This window comes from Salmo salar, chromosome ssa27 (assembly GCF_905237065.1).
Source record: "Salmo salar chromosome ssa27, Ssal_v3.1, whole genome shotgun sequence".
Taxonomy (NCBI): domain Eukaryota; kingdom Metazoa; phylum Chordata; class Actinopteri; order Salmoniformes; family Salmonidae; genus Salmo; species Salmo salar.
This window is the reverse complement of record NC_059468.1, coordinates 6,283,400-6,298,257: the sequence shown is the minus strand read 5'-3', so window position 1 is coordinate 6,298,257 and position 14,858 is coordinate 6,283,400. Positions and strand designations below refer to the sequence as shown.

The 14,858-nt window shown below is 42.4% G+C and overlaps 1 protein-coding gene across 1 annotated transcript in view; it reads right to left on the bottom strand.

The window, feature by feature from the left end:
- The window catches only part of LOC106588512 (choline transporter-like protein 4), a 43,809-nt gene that overhangs the window by 10,893 nt on the left and 18,058 nt on the right, over positions 1 to 14,858 (bottom strand). Inside the window, exons 3-8 of the mRNA XM_045709587.1 lie at positions 9,146 to 9,219; positions 5,856 to 5,934; positions 5,442 to 5,541; positions 5,017 to 5,148; positions 2,785 to 2,845; positions 777 to 897 (exon numbers count right to left, since the gene is read on the bottom strand). Of these exons, the coding sequence (XP_045565543.1) occupies positions 777 to 897; positions 2,785 to 2,845; positions 5,017 to 5,148; positions 5,442 to 5,541; positions 5,856 to 5,934; positions 9,146 to 9,219 (567 nt within the window). The remainder of the gene's footprint in view (positions 1 to 776; positions 898 to 2,784; positions 2,846 to 5,016; positions 5,149 to 5,441; positions 5,542 to 5,855; positions 5,935 to 9,145; positions 9,220 to 14,858) is intronic.

Below are 14,858 nucleotides of genomic sequence, written 5' to 3'. Positions count from 1 at the left end.
GGTGCTTTGCTGGTGACACTGTCTGATTCACTTAGAATTTAAGGCACACTTAACCAGCATGGCTACCACAGCATTCTGCAGCGATACACCATCCCATCTGGTTTGCGCTTAGTGGTACTATCATTTGTTTTTCAACAGGACAATAACCCAACACACCGCCAAGCTGTGTAAGGACTATTTGACCAAGGAGAGTGATGGAGTGCTGCATCAGATGACCTGGCCACCACAATCTCCCAACCTAAACTTAATTGAGATGATTTGGGATGAGATGGACCGCAGAGTGAAGGAAAAGCAGCCAACAAGTGCTCAGCATATGTGGGATCTCTTTCAAGACTGTTCGAAAAGCATTCCTCATGAAGCTGGTTGAGAGAATGCCAAGAGTGTGCAATGCTGTTATCAAGGCAAAGAGTGGCTACTTTGAAGAATCTCAAATGTTAAATATATTTGATTTGTTTAACACTTTTTTGATTACTACATGATTCCATATGTGTTATTTCATAGTTTTGATGTCTTCACTATTATTCTACAATGTAGAAAATAGTAAAAATAAAGAAAAAACATTGAATGAGTAGCTGTGTCCAAACTTGACTGGTACTGTAAATATAAATAAAATATATTTTCCTTTATTATTTTTCCCTAACCCTGATTTATATTTGCCATTTATTTTTCAACTGTGCTGTGATGTTAAAAAATGTTTTAATAATAATTAAAAAAAATATATATCTTTGAATGAGTAGGTGTATCTAAACTTTTCACACACAGACACACACACCTACCCTTTTGCGTTCCTGATGCCATTGACTGTATCATTGATGCTTGATGGCAAGCCCCACGTATTGGCAAAGTCATTAGGAATATTTTTCAGAGCGGTAACATCAGGTACGCATCTTCCCAGCACTAAAGGAAAATATAAAAAGAAAACAGAATTCAATTGAAATGTTTATATTTAACGACTTAAAAGCATCTAGTTTCAGTGCACTCGGAAAATATTCAGACACGTTGACTTTTTCCACATTCTGTTACGTTACAGCCTTATTCTAAAATGGATTAAATCGTTTTTGCCCCCCCTCAATCTACACAATACCCCATAATGGAAAAAAAATATATATAATTTTTTTTTTTTAAATACGTTTTTTAGGAATGTTAGCAAATTCATAAAATAATCTAAAACTGAAATATCACATTTACATAAGTATTCAGACCCTTTACTTTGTTAAAGCACCTTTGGCAGCGAGGCTAGAGCCCGGACTTAAACCCTGATCAAACATCTCTGGAGAGACGTGAAAATAGCTGTGCAGCGACGCTCCCCATCTGACCTGACAGAGCTTGAGGATCTGCAGAGAAGAATGGGAGAAACTCCCAAAATACAGGTGTGCCAAGCGTGTAGCATCATACCCAAGACAGCCTCAAGTCTTCTTGGGTATGATGCTACACGCTTGGCACACCTGTATTTTGGGAGTTTCTCCCATTCTTCTCTGCAGATCCTCAAGCTCTGTCAGGTCAGATGGGGAGCGTCGCTGCACAGCTATTTTCACGTCTCTCCAGAGGTGTTTGATCAGGGTTTAAATCTGGGCTCTAGCTGGCCACCCAAGGACATTCAGAGACTTGTCCCGATGCCACTCCTGCCTTGTCTTGGCTGTGTGCTTAGGGTCGTTGTCCTGTTGGAAGGTGAACCTTCGCCACAGGCTTAGGCCTGAGCACTCTGGAGCAGGTTTTCATCAAGGATCTCTCTGTACTTTGCTCTGTTCATCTTTCCCTCGAGCCTGACTAGTCTCCCAGTCCCTGCCGCTGAAAAACATCCCCACAGGATGATGCTGCCACCACCATGCTTCACCGTAGGGATGGTTCCAGGTTTCCTCCACATGGGACGCTTGGCATTCAGGCCAAAGAGTTCAATTTTGGTTTCATCAGACCAGAGAATCTTGTTTCTAATAGTCTGAGTCCTTTAGGTGGCTTTTGTCAAACTCCAAGCGGGGTGTCATGTGCCTTTTACTGAGGAGTGGATTCCATCTGGCCACTCTACCATAAAGGCCTTATTGGTGAAGGGCTGCAGAGATGGTTGTCCTTCTGGAAGGTTCTCCCATCTCCACAAAGGAACTCTGTCGCCCTTTCAGAGTGACTACCAAGGCCCTTCTCCCCCAACTGCTTAGTTTGGCTGGGCAGCAAGCTCTAGGAAGAGTCTTGGTGGTTCCAAACTTCTTCCATTTAAAAATGATGGAGGCCATTGTGTCCTTGGGGACCTACAATGCTGCAGAAATGTTTTGGTACCCTTCCCCAGATCTTTGCCTTGACACAATCCTGTCTCGGGGGTCTAAGGACAATTCCTTCAACCTCATGGCTTGATATATGCTCTGACATGCACTGTCAACTGTGGGACCTTATATAGACAGGTGTGTGCCTTTCCAAATCATGTCCTATCAATTGAATTTACCACAGGTGTACTCTAATCAAGTTGTAGAAACATCTCAAGGATGATCATTGGGAACAGGATGCACCTGAGCTCAATTTCGAGTGTCATAGCAAAGGGTCAGAATACTTATGTAAATAAGGTATCTGTTTTATATTTTTAATACATTTGCAAACATTTCTAAAAACCTGTTTTTACTTTGTCATCATGGGTTATTGTGTGTAGATTGATACGGATTTTTATTTTTTTATTTAATCCATTTTAGAATAAGGCTGTAACGTAACAAAATGTGGAAAAAGTCAATGGGTCTGAAAACTTTCCGAATGCACCAAATGTAATTATGAAAGTGAATATGAAAAAAAGCAAGGCACACTCACCAGAGATTGTAGGAGTGTAGAAGAACGGACACAGCTCTTGATCCACAATTTCCTTAACTTTCTGAGGTAAAGAAAAAAAGGTTAAACTACTAACTTTGGCTATTCAGAGTAAAAAAACTAGAAAAACCCTCCAGTTAAATCGATTTCCAAAAGACAATCCAAAGGCTTTGATGAGTCACTGAAAACCATGATCAATGAAAGCCTATTTGAAGAAAATGTGAATTTACAAACCTCCGTAGTAATAGGATGGAACTTTTTAAAATGTATTAATAAAACAAATGAGGCAGATCAGCTTTAATATTGCAGATAGATTGTTGTTTCCATCATTGTAATTGTCCGCATAATTTCCCACCTCCGATATGTATGTATGTATGTATGTATGTACGTACGTACGTACATACAGTACGAGTCAAAAGTTTGGACACACCTACTCATCAAGGGTTTTTATTAATTTTTTCTTATTTTTGACATTGTAGAATAATAGTATAGACATCAAAACTATGAAATAACACATATGGAATCATGTAGTAACCAACAACAAAAAAAGTGTTAAATCAAATATATTTTATAATTTATATTGTTCAAAGTAGCCACCCTTTGCCTTGATGACAGCATTGCACACTCTCAGCATTGCATTCTCAGCATTGCATTCACTCAGTCTTGAAGGAGTTCCCACATATGCTGAGCACTTGTTGGCTGCTTTTCCTTCACTCTGCGGTCCAACTCATCCCAAACCATCTCAATTGGGTTGAGGTCGGGTGATTGTGGAGGCCAGGTCATCTGATGCAGCACCATCACTCTCCTTCTTGGTCAAATAGCACTTACCCAGTTTTGAGGTGTGTTTTGGGTCATTGTCCTGTTGAAAAACAAATGATAGTCCCACTAAGCGCAAACCAGATGGGATGGAGTATTACTGCAAAATGCTGTGGTAGCCATGCTGGTTAAGTGCGCCTTGAATTCTAAATAAATCACTGACAGTGTCACCAGCAAAGCACCCCCACACCTCCTCCTCCATGCTTCACGGTGGGAACCACACATGCGGAGATCATCCATTCACCTACTCTGCGTCTCACAAAGACAGTGGTTGGAACCAAAATTCTCAAATTTGGACTCATCAGACCAAAGGACGGATTTCCACCAGTCTCATGTCCATTGCTCATGTTTCTTGGCCCAAGCAAGTCTCTTCTTCTTATTGGTGTCCTTTAGTAGTGGTTTCTTTGCAGCAATTCAACCATGAAGGCCTCACACAGTCTCCTCTGAACAGTTGATGTTGAGATGTGTCTGTTACTTGAACTCTGAAGAATTGATTTGGGCTGCAATCTGAGGTGCAGTTAACTCTAATGCACTTATCCTCTGCAGCAGAGGTAACTCTGGGTCTTCCTTTCCAGTGGCGGTCCTCATGAGAGCCAGTTTCATCATAGCGCTTGATGGTTTTTGTGACTACACTTGAAGAAACGTTCAAAGTTCTTGAAATTTGACAGATTGACTGACCTTCTGTCTTAAAGTAATGATGGACTGTTGTTTCTCTTCACTCATTTGAGCTGTTCTTGCCATAATATGGACTTGGTCTTCTACCAAATTGGGCTATCTTCTGTATACCACCCCTACCTTGTCACAACACAACTGATTGGCTCAAATGCATTAAGAAGGAAAGAAATTCCACAAATTAACAAGGCACACCTGTTAATTGAAATGCATTCCAGGTGACTACCTCATGAGGCTGGTTGAGAGAATGCCAAGAGTGTGCAAAGCTGTCATCAAGGCAAAGGGTGGCTACTTTGAAGAATCACAAATGTTAAATATATTTTGATTTGTTTAACACTTTTTTGGTTACTACATGATTCCACACGTGTTATCTCATAGTTGTGATTTCTTCACTATTATTCTACAATGTAGAAAATAGTAAAAATAAAGAAAAGCCCTTGAATGAGTAGGTGTGTCCAAACTTGACTTGTACTCTATATCTAAATAAAAAATATATTCTCAAATATATTTTCCTTTAATATTTTGCCCTAACCCTGATTTATATTTGAAATATATTTTTCAACTGTGCTGTGATGTTTCACAAAAGTTCTGAACCTTTCGATTCTCATAGATTCTACATATTGTAAATTGTAAAAAAAAAAAAAAAAAAATGCTAAGAGTATTATTAATCAATTGACTATAACTTTTTGAAAATCACCCAGCAGTGTAATTAGCAGAGTTAGCTTCAAGCAAATAGATGATACTTACCAGTGTAGTTCTTGCTAGATCAAAGGATGGCACGCAGAGTGATTGGTTGAAGTAGTTTTGTGGCTTGGCATTTGGTAAGTAGGCAATAGGATTGAGAGCCCAGAACACATCTGGGCACTTTTCCACACACACCTACAGGGTGAGGAATGAAGAGGTATTCACATTGTGACTGAAACCTGATGCCTCTCCCAGATATGCAGATACACATGACATTTTGGGATGTAGAGACCATAACAAAAAGGCCTCACACAAATAAAAATTAAATAGAAGAGAACTTGTATGAACGGGTTGGTGAAGACATTACATATGAATACAATTTGACCCAGGAACACACACAATGGGACATTGTAGATGTGCACAGAGTTACTTATTACGCCTGACATTAGCCTTAGAAACTAGGACATTATGGTGTGATGTTACTGTACCTGTGTGGTGGGGCACTGTAACCCATTAAGGGTGGCAGCCATGATGTTGATTGATGTGACACATTTCAGTATGTCAAAGTAGAACACACTGGGTTGAGCTCTGGGAAAGGAAAATGTAACAGTTTGTATTGTACTCACAGAATCCTAACTATGCATTGTGAATGAAATATATAATATGACAGTTCAATATACTGTATCGTGAGGCATGCCAAGATTGAACTATTAACCCAGATGACATAGCTGACTGGATTGGCCATATTTCCCACTTTTATCTGTTGCATTTATGGCAAAAATGCATGATTAGTAAATTCACATAACATAGCCTCAAGTCTTCTAAACTTCTGAATAAAATTATACTTGGTTCATAAAGGATTTCAAGTTCAAACACATCACGGACCCCAGAGAAGTCCTTACTTATTGAGCCCGATGCCACAGAACATTCCGGTAGAGTTCCGTGGGTAGAGGACATGTCGGGGATCACCATAAAGCCAGGCTGGTGGAAATATAAAAACAAAACACATCAATATCTAAACAGAGAGGTGGGGACCCCTATACGTTTACCACAGTCAAAGAATACAAGAGCAAATTACTCATACATTTGTCAAAGGCAACCAAATTAACATACATTACCATTCAAAAGTTTGGGGTCACTTAGAAATGTCCTTGTTTTTGAAAGAAAAGCATTTTTTTTTGTCCATTAAAATAACATCAAATTGATCAGAAATACAGTGTAGACATTGTTAATGTTGTAAATGACTATTGTAGCTGCAAACGGCTAATTTTTAATGGAATATCTACATAGGCGTACAGAGGCCCATTAACAGCAACCATCACTCCTGAGTTCCAATGGCACGTTTTGTTAGCTAATCCAAGTTTATCATTTTAAAAGGCTAATTGATCATTAGAAACACCCTTTGCAATTATGTTAGCACAGCTGAAAACTGTTGTTCTGATTAAAGAAGAAACAAAACTGGCCTTATTTGGACTAGTTGAGTATCTGGAGCATTAGCATTTGTGGGTTTGATTACAGGCTCAAAATGGCCAGAAACAAAAGGCCTTTTTCTGAAACTCATCAGTCTATTCTTGTTCTGAGAAATTAAGGCTATTCCATGCGAAAAATTGCCAAGAAACTGAAGATCTCATACAATGCTGTGTACTACTCCCTTCACAGAACAGCGCAAACTGGCTCTAACCAGAATAGAAAGAGGGAGGCCCCAGTGCACAACTGAGCAAGAGGACAAGTACATTAGAGTGTCTAGTTTGAGAAACATACACCTCACAAGTCCTCAACTGGCAGCTTCATTAAATAGTACCCGCAAAACACCAGTCTCAAGCTGAACCTCGGCAAGACGGAGCTGCTCTTCCTCCTGGGGAAGGACTGCCCGTTCCATGATCTCGCCATCACGGTTGACAACTCCATTGTGTCCTCCTCCCAGAGTGCTAAGAACCTTGGCGTGACCCTGGACAACACCCTGTCGTTCTCTACTAACATCAAGGCGGTGACCCCATCCTGTAGGTTCATGCTCTACAACATTCGCAGAGTACGACCCTGCCTCACACAGGAAGCGGCGCAGGTCCTAATCCAGGCACTTGTCATCTCCCGTCTGGATTACTGCAACTCGCTGTTGGCTGGGCTCCCTGCCTGTGCCATTAAACCCCTACAACTCATCCAGAACGCCGCAGCCCGTCTGGTGTTCAACCTTGCCAAGTTCTCTCACGTCACACCGCTCCTCCGCTCTCTCCACTGGCTTCCTGTTGAAGCTCGCATCCGCTACAAGACCATGGTGCTTGCCTATGGAGCTGTGAGGGGAACGGCACCTCCGTACCTTCAGGCTCTGATCAGGCCCTACACCCAAACAAGGGCACTGCGTTCATCCACCTCTGGCCTGCTCGCCTCCCTACCTCTGAGGAAGCACAGTTCCCGCTCAGCCCAGTCAAAACTGTTCGCTGCTCTGGCACCCCAATGGTGGAACAAGCTCCCTCACGACGCCAGGACAGCGGAGTCAATCACCACCTTCCGGAGACACCTGAAACCCCACCTCTTTAAGGAATACCTAGGATAGGATAAAGTAATCCTTCTAACCCCCCCCCCTTAAAATATTTAGGTGCACTATTGTAAAGTGGTTGTTCCACTGGATATCATAAGGTGAATCCACCAATTTGTAAGTCGCTCTGGATAAGAGCGTCTGCTAAATGACTTAAATGTAAATGTAAGAGGCGACTCCGGGATGCAATGTGATGGTCTGGGCATGCTTTGATGGTGGTAAAGTGGGAGATTTGTAAAGGGTAAAAGGGATCTTGAAGGAGGAAGGCTATCAGTCCATTTTGCAACGCCATGCCATACCCTGTGGACGGCACTTAATTGGAGTCAATTTCCTCCTACAACAGAACAATGACCCAAAGCACAGCTCCAAACTATGCAATAACTATTTAGGGAAGAAGCAGTCAGCTGGTATTCTGTCTATAATGGAGTGGCCAGCACAGTCACCGGATCTCAACCCTTTTGAGCTGTTGTGGAAGCAGCTTGACTGTATGGTACGTAAAGAAGTGCCCATCAAGCCAATCCAACTTGTGGGAGATGCTTCAGGAAGCACTGGGTAAAATCTCTTCAGATTACCTCAACAAATTGACAACTAGAATGCCAAAGGTCTGCAAGGCTGTAATTGCTGCAAATGGAAGATTCTTTGACGAAAGCAAAGTTTGAAGGACACAATTATTATTTCAATTAAAAATCATTATTTATAACCTTGTCAACGTATATTTCCTATCCATTTTGCAACTCATTTCATGTATATTTTCATGGAAAACAAGGACATTTATAAGTGACCCCAAACTTTTGAAAGGTAATGTACAAAGCTCATTGACATTCACTACTTCATTTGGTTTTATATACTAAACCACTACTCCCCTCCTTTCAATAAAAGGCCTACTGTATATGCACAATATCCTATCCCATCAATCAGATACTATGCTATTGACATTGGCAATATATTCATATGACCTTATCAGGCAGCTCTATTGACTCAAGAAAAAGCAGAGTGAGTGTGCCTGCTGGAATGTGTTTGATGACAGGTCATGGATGTCGTGGGTAAGGGTGAGCTTCTGCTTTGGAACTGCTCTTTGGAACCACTCTGGGTGGGAGTCAGAGGAGAGGGACGCCTTTCGACCGAAAAACAAAAAGGAGGAGAATATCAAGGCCATAGAGATACCTTATAATTATATAGAAAGGTGAGGGTATGGACTTTGAAGAGGGGAAAAGTCAGAAAATCATAGAACCAATGACAAGCTTATGTTTCCAGTGCACTCTCGATAATAGAGGTGCTGTTCTCACTTTTGAGTGGCGATTTGACGAGCTGTTGGAATTGAGGAAGGGACCAGGGCGATTACGTCACTGTTGTTTTGTTTAGCCAGCATGGCCTGACTGTGCGTTCTGCCTGCTAATACTACATTTACATAAAGGCATTATGGCGAGGACACCTGAGTTTCAAAAGGGATGTAAGAGTCATATAGAGAGATTGACAGCCAGAGAGAACGGCAGGAATCAGACGTCATCTAATAGTGAGAGAGAAAGAAAGAGCGAAAGAGACTGAGCGAGAGAGAGAAAAAAAAATACAGCAACACATACAGAATGAGTAAGTGTGTGTGAGAGAAAATGTGAGAGGGGCTGAGAGAGAGGTGGGAGGTGCGTAGAAGGCCCATCTTACCCAAAATCCCCACCGCCATGTATCCAAGGATGACGACAATGAAGAGAACACAGCAGATGATGTCAGTGCAGCCTCTGAGGGAGAATGGAAATACAATGACCCACATAGTGATTTTGAGCATTGCTGTGGCATAGATGCCCCCAGGCTGAAAAATATGTGACAGAAAGTGTGCCCACGAAAGGCACTTGAGACATACAATGGACAATTTGCACACAGAGATAGTGGTAGTTAGGGCTTTGTAGCTTGGTAGGCTCTGTAGGCCTTGTAGAGTGCAAGAGACAAAATTATTGAGAGAGGTAGTGAACTCATGGGCTCCTGAGTTCTGCTAAAAGATAGCATTAGAGTTGGATAAATATAGATAAACTTGCATTTTTTTTTCCCTCGCAAGGACTAACCTCAACATCAAAACCTTCAATCCAAATCGAAATTCCATACATAAAACCTTGATTTTGGACAAAATTACCTGAATGGACTATTACTACCAAGGACTATCAAGAAAAAAAAATTCTAACAAACCAAAACCTGCAGAAGAAACACAGCGGAACCTGGAAATACCGTAGGTAATTTTGTTAGATAAAACTAAGTAAATATGTATACTAAGCTACCAAGCTGCTAGGACAGAATAGACCTGGCTGCAACTTCAATTAGCACTGAAGTGTGAAGTCAGATGTGTGAAAACTCTTCAGCCAAACAATGGCAGGAGTTTCACAGCCCAGGACACTCCCCCAGAGAAGCCAGCAGAACAGCCCACCTCAGACACGGACCACAACGGGACAGACAACCCAACGGACACCCCACCCCCTCCTAACAGCCCCTCTGTCAGCTCCCCTGATAGCACTCTTGACAAACCCCACACATACACTAAGAACACAAAGCTAGAGATTGTGCTCCTCATTGACGCAAATGGCAAATACATTCAAGAGGATAAACTTTTCCCAAACACAAAGTGGCTAAACTCTGGTGCCCAAACACTAGGCATGCCCTGGAGCTGTTGTCAGAGGACAAACTAGGGTTGAAAAAGCTTCTTCCACCCCAACACACAAGTGGTAATCTCCACCCTGCCACCATACAGTGAGTGAATGCAAGCATTTTGCGAGACTGTTCCTCAAAACCTAATGTCTACCTGGCCCACCACACCACCCCAGCCTTTACAACCAGGTCCACCTCTACAAGGCAGCAATCCCAACTTTTGCCAGGACCCTGAAGGACGTCACCCTCGAACCGTAGCCCCAGCACCACACACAGGAGCAACGGACACCCTGTCCAGACCAATGAGACACCCTCCTAGACCTGCAAGACTCCCTCCCGAAGGACCTGCTCCGAGAGAACCGACGCCAAGAGGACCTACACCCAGACCACAGCATCCCATCCACCAAACTACCAGGCGTGAAACAGGGAAGAGACTCATGGGGCATGGTCATTTGGTATAGAGCAGACCTAACCCACTCAAATTAAAATAGTCAAAACAGGAATATTTTACATCTGGCTAGAAATGATCACAACAGAGAAAAATGTCCTTGTGTGCTACCTATATCCCCCTAATAGAATCCCCATACTTTAACGATGACAGCTTCTCTATCCTAGAGGGGGAGATCAACAATGTACTAGTCTGTGGCGACCTAAATGCCAGAACTGGACAAGAACCTGACACCCTTGGCACACAGCGGGACAAACACCTACCTGGAGGTGACAGCATTCCCTCCCCCATATACCTCCCTCAACACAACTACGACAACATAACCAACAAAAACGGGTCACAACTCCTGCAGCTCTGTCAGACGCTGGGTATCTACATAGTCAACGGTAGGCTTCAAGGGGACTCCTATGGTAGGTACACCTATAGCTCATCTCTTCGCAGTAGTACCGTAGACTACTTTATCACTGACCTCAACCCAGAGTCTCAGATCACAGAAAAATCACACTCTACTTGAACAAAGCTATGCTTGATCAAAGCAAATGGAAATTAATACTATTAAGAAATGCTATAGATGGAAGGAAAGTAGTGTGGAAATCTACCAAAAAACTATTAGGCAACAACAAATTCAATCCCTTCTAGACAATTTCCTAGACAAAATGTTTCACTGTAATAGTGAAGGTATTCATTTGGCAGTAGAAAACCTAAACAGGTTTTGACCTCTCAGCTTCTCTATCAAATCTAAAAATGTCAAGTAGACAACCTAAGAAAATGAAAAACAATAACAAATGGTTTGACGAAGAATATAAAACCTAAGAAAGAAATTGAGAAACCTATCCAACCAAAAACATACAGACCAAGAAAACCTGAGCCTACGCCTTCACTATGGTGAATCACTAAAACAATACAGAAATACACTACGGAAAAAGAAGGAACAGCACGTCAGAAATCAGCTCAATGTAATTGAAGAATCCATAGAATTGAACCACTTCTGGGAAAATTGGAAACCTCTAAACAAACAACAAAGTTATCTATCCAAAACTGAGATGTATGGATAAACCACTTCTCCGATCATTTTGTATCTATAACAAAGAACAAACAGCAAAAACATATACATGATCAAATACAAATCTTAGAATCAACTATTAAAGACTACCAGAACCCACTGGATTCTTCAATGACATTGAATGAACTACAGGACAAAATACAAACCCTCCAACCCAAAAAGGCCTGTGGGGTTGATGGCATCATAGATTAAATGATAGAATATACAGACTACAAATTCCAATGGGCTATACTTAAACTATTTAACATCATCCTCAGCTCTGGCATCTCCTCCAATATTTGGAACCAAGGACTGATCACCCCAATCCACAAAAGTGGAGACAAATTTGACCCCAATAACTACCGTGGGATATGCATCAACAGCAACCTTGGGAAAATCCTCTGCATTATCATTAACAGCAGACTCATACATTTCCTCAGCGAAAACAATGTACTGAGCAAATGTCAAATTGGCTTTTTACCAAATTACCGTACGACAGACCACGTAGTCACCCTGCACACCCTACTTGACAAACAAACAAACCAAAACAAAGGCAAAGTCTCATGCTTTGTTTATTTCAATTTGGCATGAGGGTCTGCTATACAAATTGATGGAAAGTGGTGTTGGGTGAAAAACATACAACAATATAAAAGTCATGTACACAAACAACAAGTGTGCGGTTAAAATTGGCAAAAACACATTTCTTTCCACATGGCCGGGGGGTGAGACAGGGATTCAGCTTAAGCCCAACAACATATCAACGAATTGGCGAGGGCACTAGAACAGTGCAGCACCTGGCCTCACCTTACTAGAATCTGGTGTCTACTGTTTGCTGATGATCTGGTGCTTCTGTCCCCAACCAAGGAGGGCCTACAGCAGCACCTAGATCTTCTGCACAGATTCTGTCAGACCTGGGTCCTGACAGTAAATCTCAGTAAGATAAAAAATAATGGTGTTCCAAAAAAGGTCCAGTTGCCAGGACCGTGAATACAAATTCCATCTAGACACCGTTGCCCTAGAGCACACAAAAAACGATACATAGCTCGGCCTAAACATCAGCGCCACAGGTAACTTCCACAAAGCTGTGAACAATCTGAGAGACAAGGCAAGAAGTGCCTTCTATGCCATCAAAAGGAACATAAAATTCGATATACCAATCTTGCTAAAAATACTTGAATAAGTTATAGAACCCATTGCGCATTATGGTTGAGGTCTGGGGTCCGATCACCAACCAAGAATTCACAAAATGGGACAAACACCAAATTGAGACTGCATGCAGAATTCTGCAAAAATATCCTCTGTGTACAACATAAAACAGCAAATAATGCATTCAGAGAAGAATTAGGCCGATCACCCGCTAACGATCAAAATCCAGAAAAGCGCCGTTAAATTCTACAACCACCTAAAAGGAAGCGATTTCCAAACATTCCATAACAAAGCCATCACCTACAGAGAAATTAACCTGGTGAAGAACCCCTGAGCAAGCTGGTCCTGGGGCTTTGTTCACAAACACAAAAATACCCCACAGTGCCAGCAACAACACAAGGACAGCAACAGAATTAGACCCAACCAAATCATGAGAAAACAAAAAGATAATTATTTGACACATTGGAAAGATTTTACAAAAAAACAGAGCAAACTAGAATACCATTTGGCCCTGAACAGAGAGTACACAGTGGCAGAATACCTGACCACTGTGACTGACCCAAAATTAAGGAAATCTTTGACTATGTATAGACTCGGTGAGCATAGCCTTGCTATTGAGAATGGCAGCCGAAGGCAGACCTGGCTCTCAAGAGAAGACAGGCTATATGCTTACTGCCCACACAATTAGGTGGAAACTGAGCTGCACTTCCTGACCTCCTGCCAAATGTATGACCATATTAGAGTCACATATTTCCCTCAGATTACACAGACACACAAAGAATTCGAAAACAAATCCAATTTTGATAAACTCCCATATCTATTGGGTGAAACACCACAGTGTGCAATCACAGCAACAAGATTTGTGACCTGTTGCCACAAGAAAAGGGCAACCAATGAAGAACAAACACCATTGTAAATAGTGCCCTCAAAGCTCATCAATAAGCTAAGGACCCTGAGATTAAACACCTCCCTCTGCAGCTGGATCCTGGACTTCCTGACAGGCCGCCCCAGGTGGTAAGGGTAGGTAACAACACATCCAACACGCTGATCCTCAACACAGGGGCCCCTCAGGGGTGCGTGCTCAGTCTCCTCCTGTACTCCCTGTTCACTCAGGACTGCACGGCCAGGCACAGCTCCAACACCATCATTAAGTTTTCCAATGACACCAACGGTAGGCCTGATCACCGACAACAATGAGACAGCCTGTAGGGAGGAGGGCAGAGACCTGGCCATGTGGTGCCAGGACAAAAACCTCTCCCTCAACGTCATGAAGACAAAGGAGATGATTGTGGACTACAGGAAAAAGAGGACCGAGCACACCCCCATTCTCATCGACGGGGCTGTAGTGGAGCAGGTTGAGAGCTTCAAGTTCCCTGGTGTCCACATCACCAACAAACTAACATGGTCCATGCACACCAAGACAGTTGTGAAGAGGGCACGACAAAACCTATTCCCCCTCAAGTGACTGAAAAGATTTGGCATGGATCCTCAGATCCTCAAAAGGTTCTACAGCTGCACCATCGAGAGCATCCTGATTGGTTGCATCACTGCCTGGTATGACAACTGCTCGGCCTCCGACCGCAAGGCACTACAGAGCGTAGTGTGAACAGCCCAGTACATCACTGGGGCCAAGCTTCCTGCCATCCAGGACCGCTATACCAGGCGGTGTGAGAGGAAGGCCCTACAAATTGTCAAAGACTCCAGCCACCCAAGTCATAGACAGTTCTCTCTGCTACCATACAGAAAGCGGTACCAGAGCGCCAAATCTAGGTCCAAGAGGCTTTTAAATAGCTTCTACCCCCCAAGCCATAAGACTCCTGAACACCTAATCAAATGGCTACCCAGACAATTTGCATTGACAGACCCCCCCCCTTTTACACCACTACTACTCTCTGTTGTTATCATCTCCCTTCAATAACTCTACCTACATGTACATATTTCCTCAACTAACCGGTGCCCCCCGCACATTGAATCTGTACCGGTACCCCCCTGTATATAGTCTCGCTATTGTTATTTTACTGCTACTCTTTAATTACTTGTTAATTTTATTTCTTATCCATATTTTTTTAAACTGCATTGTTGGTTAGGGGCTCGTAAGTGCATTTGTG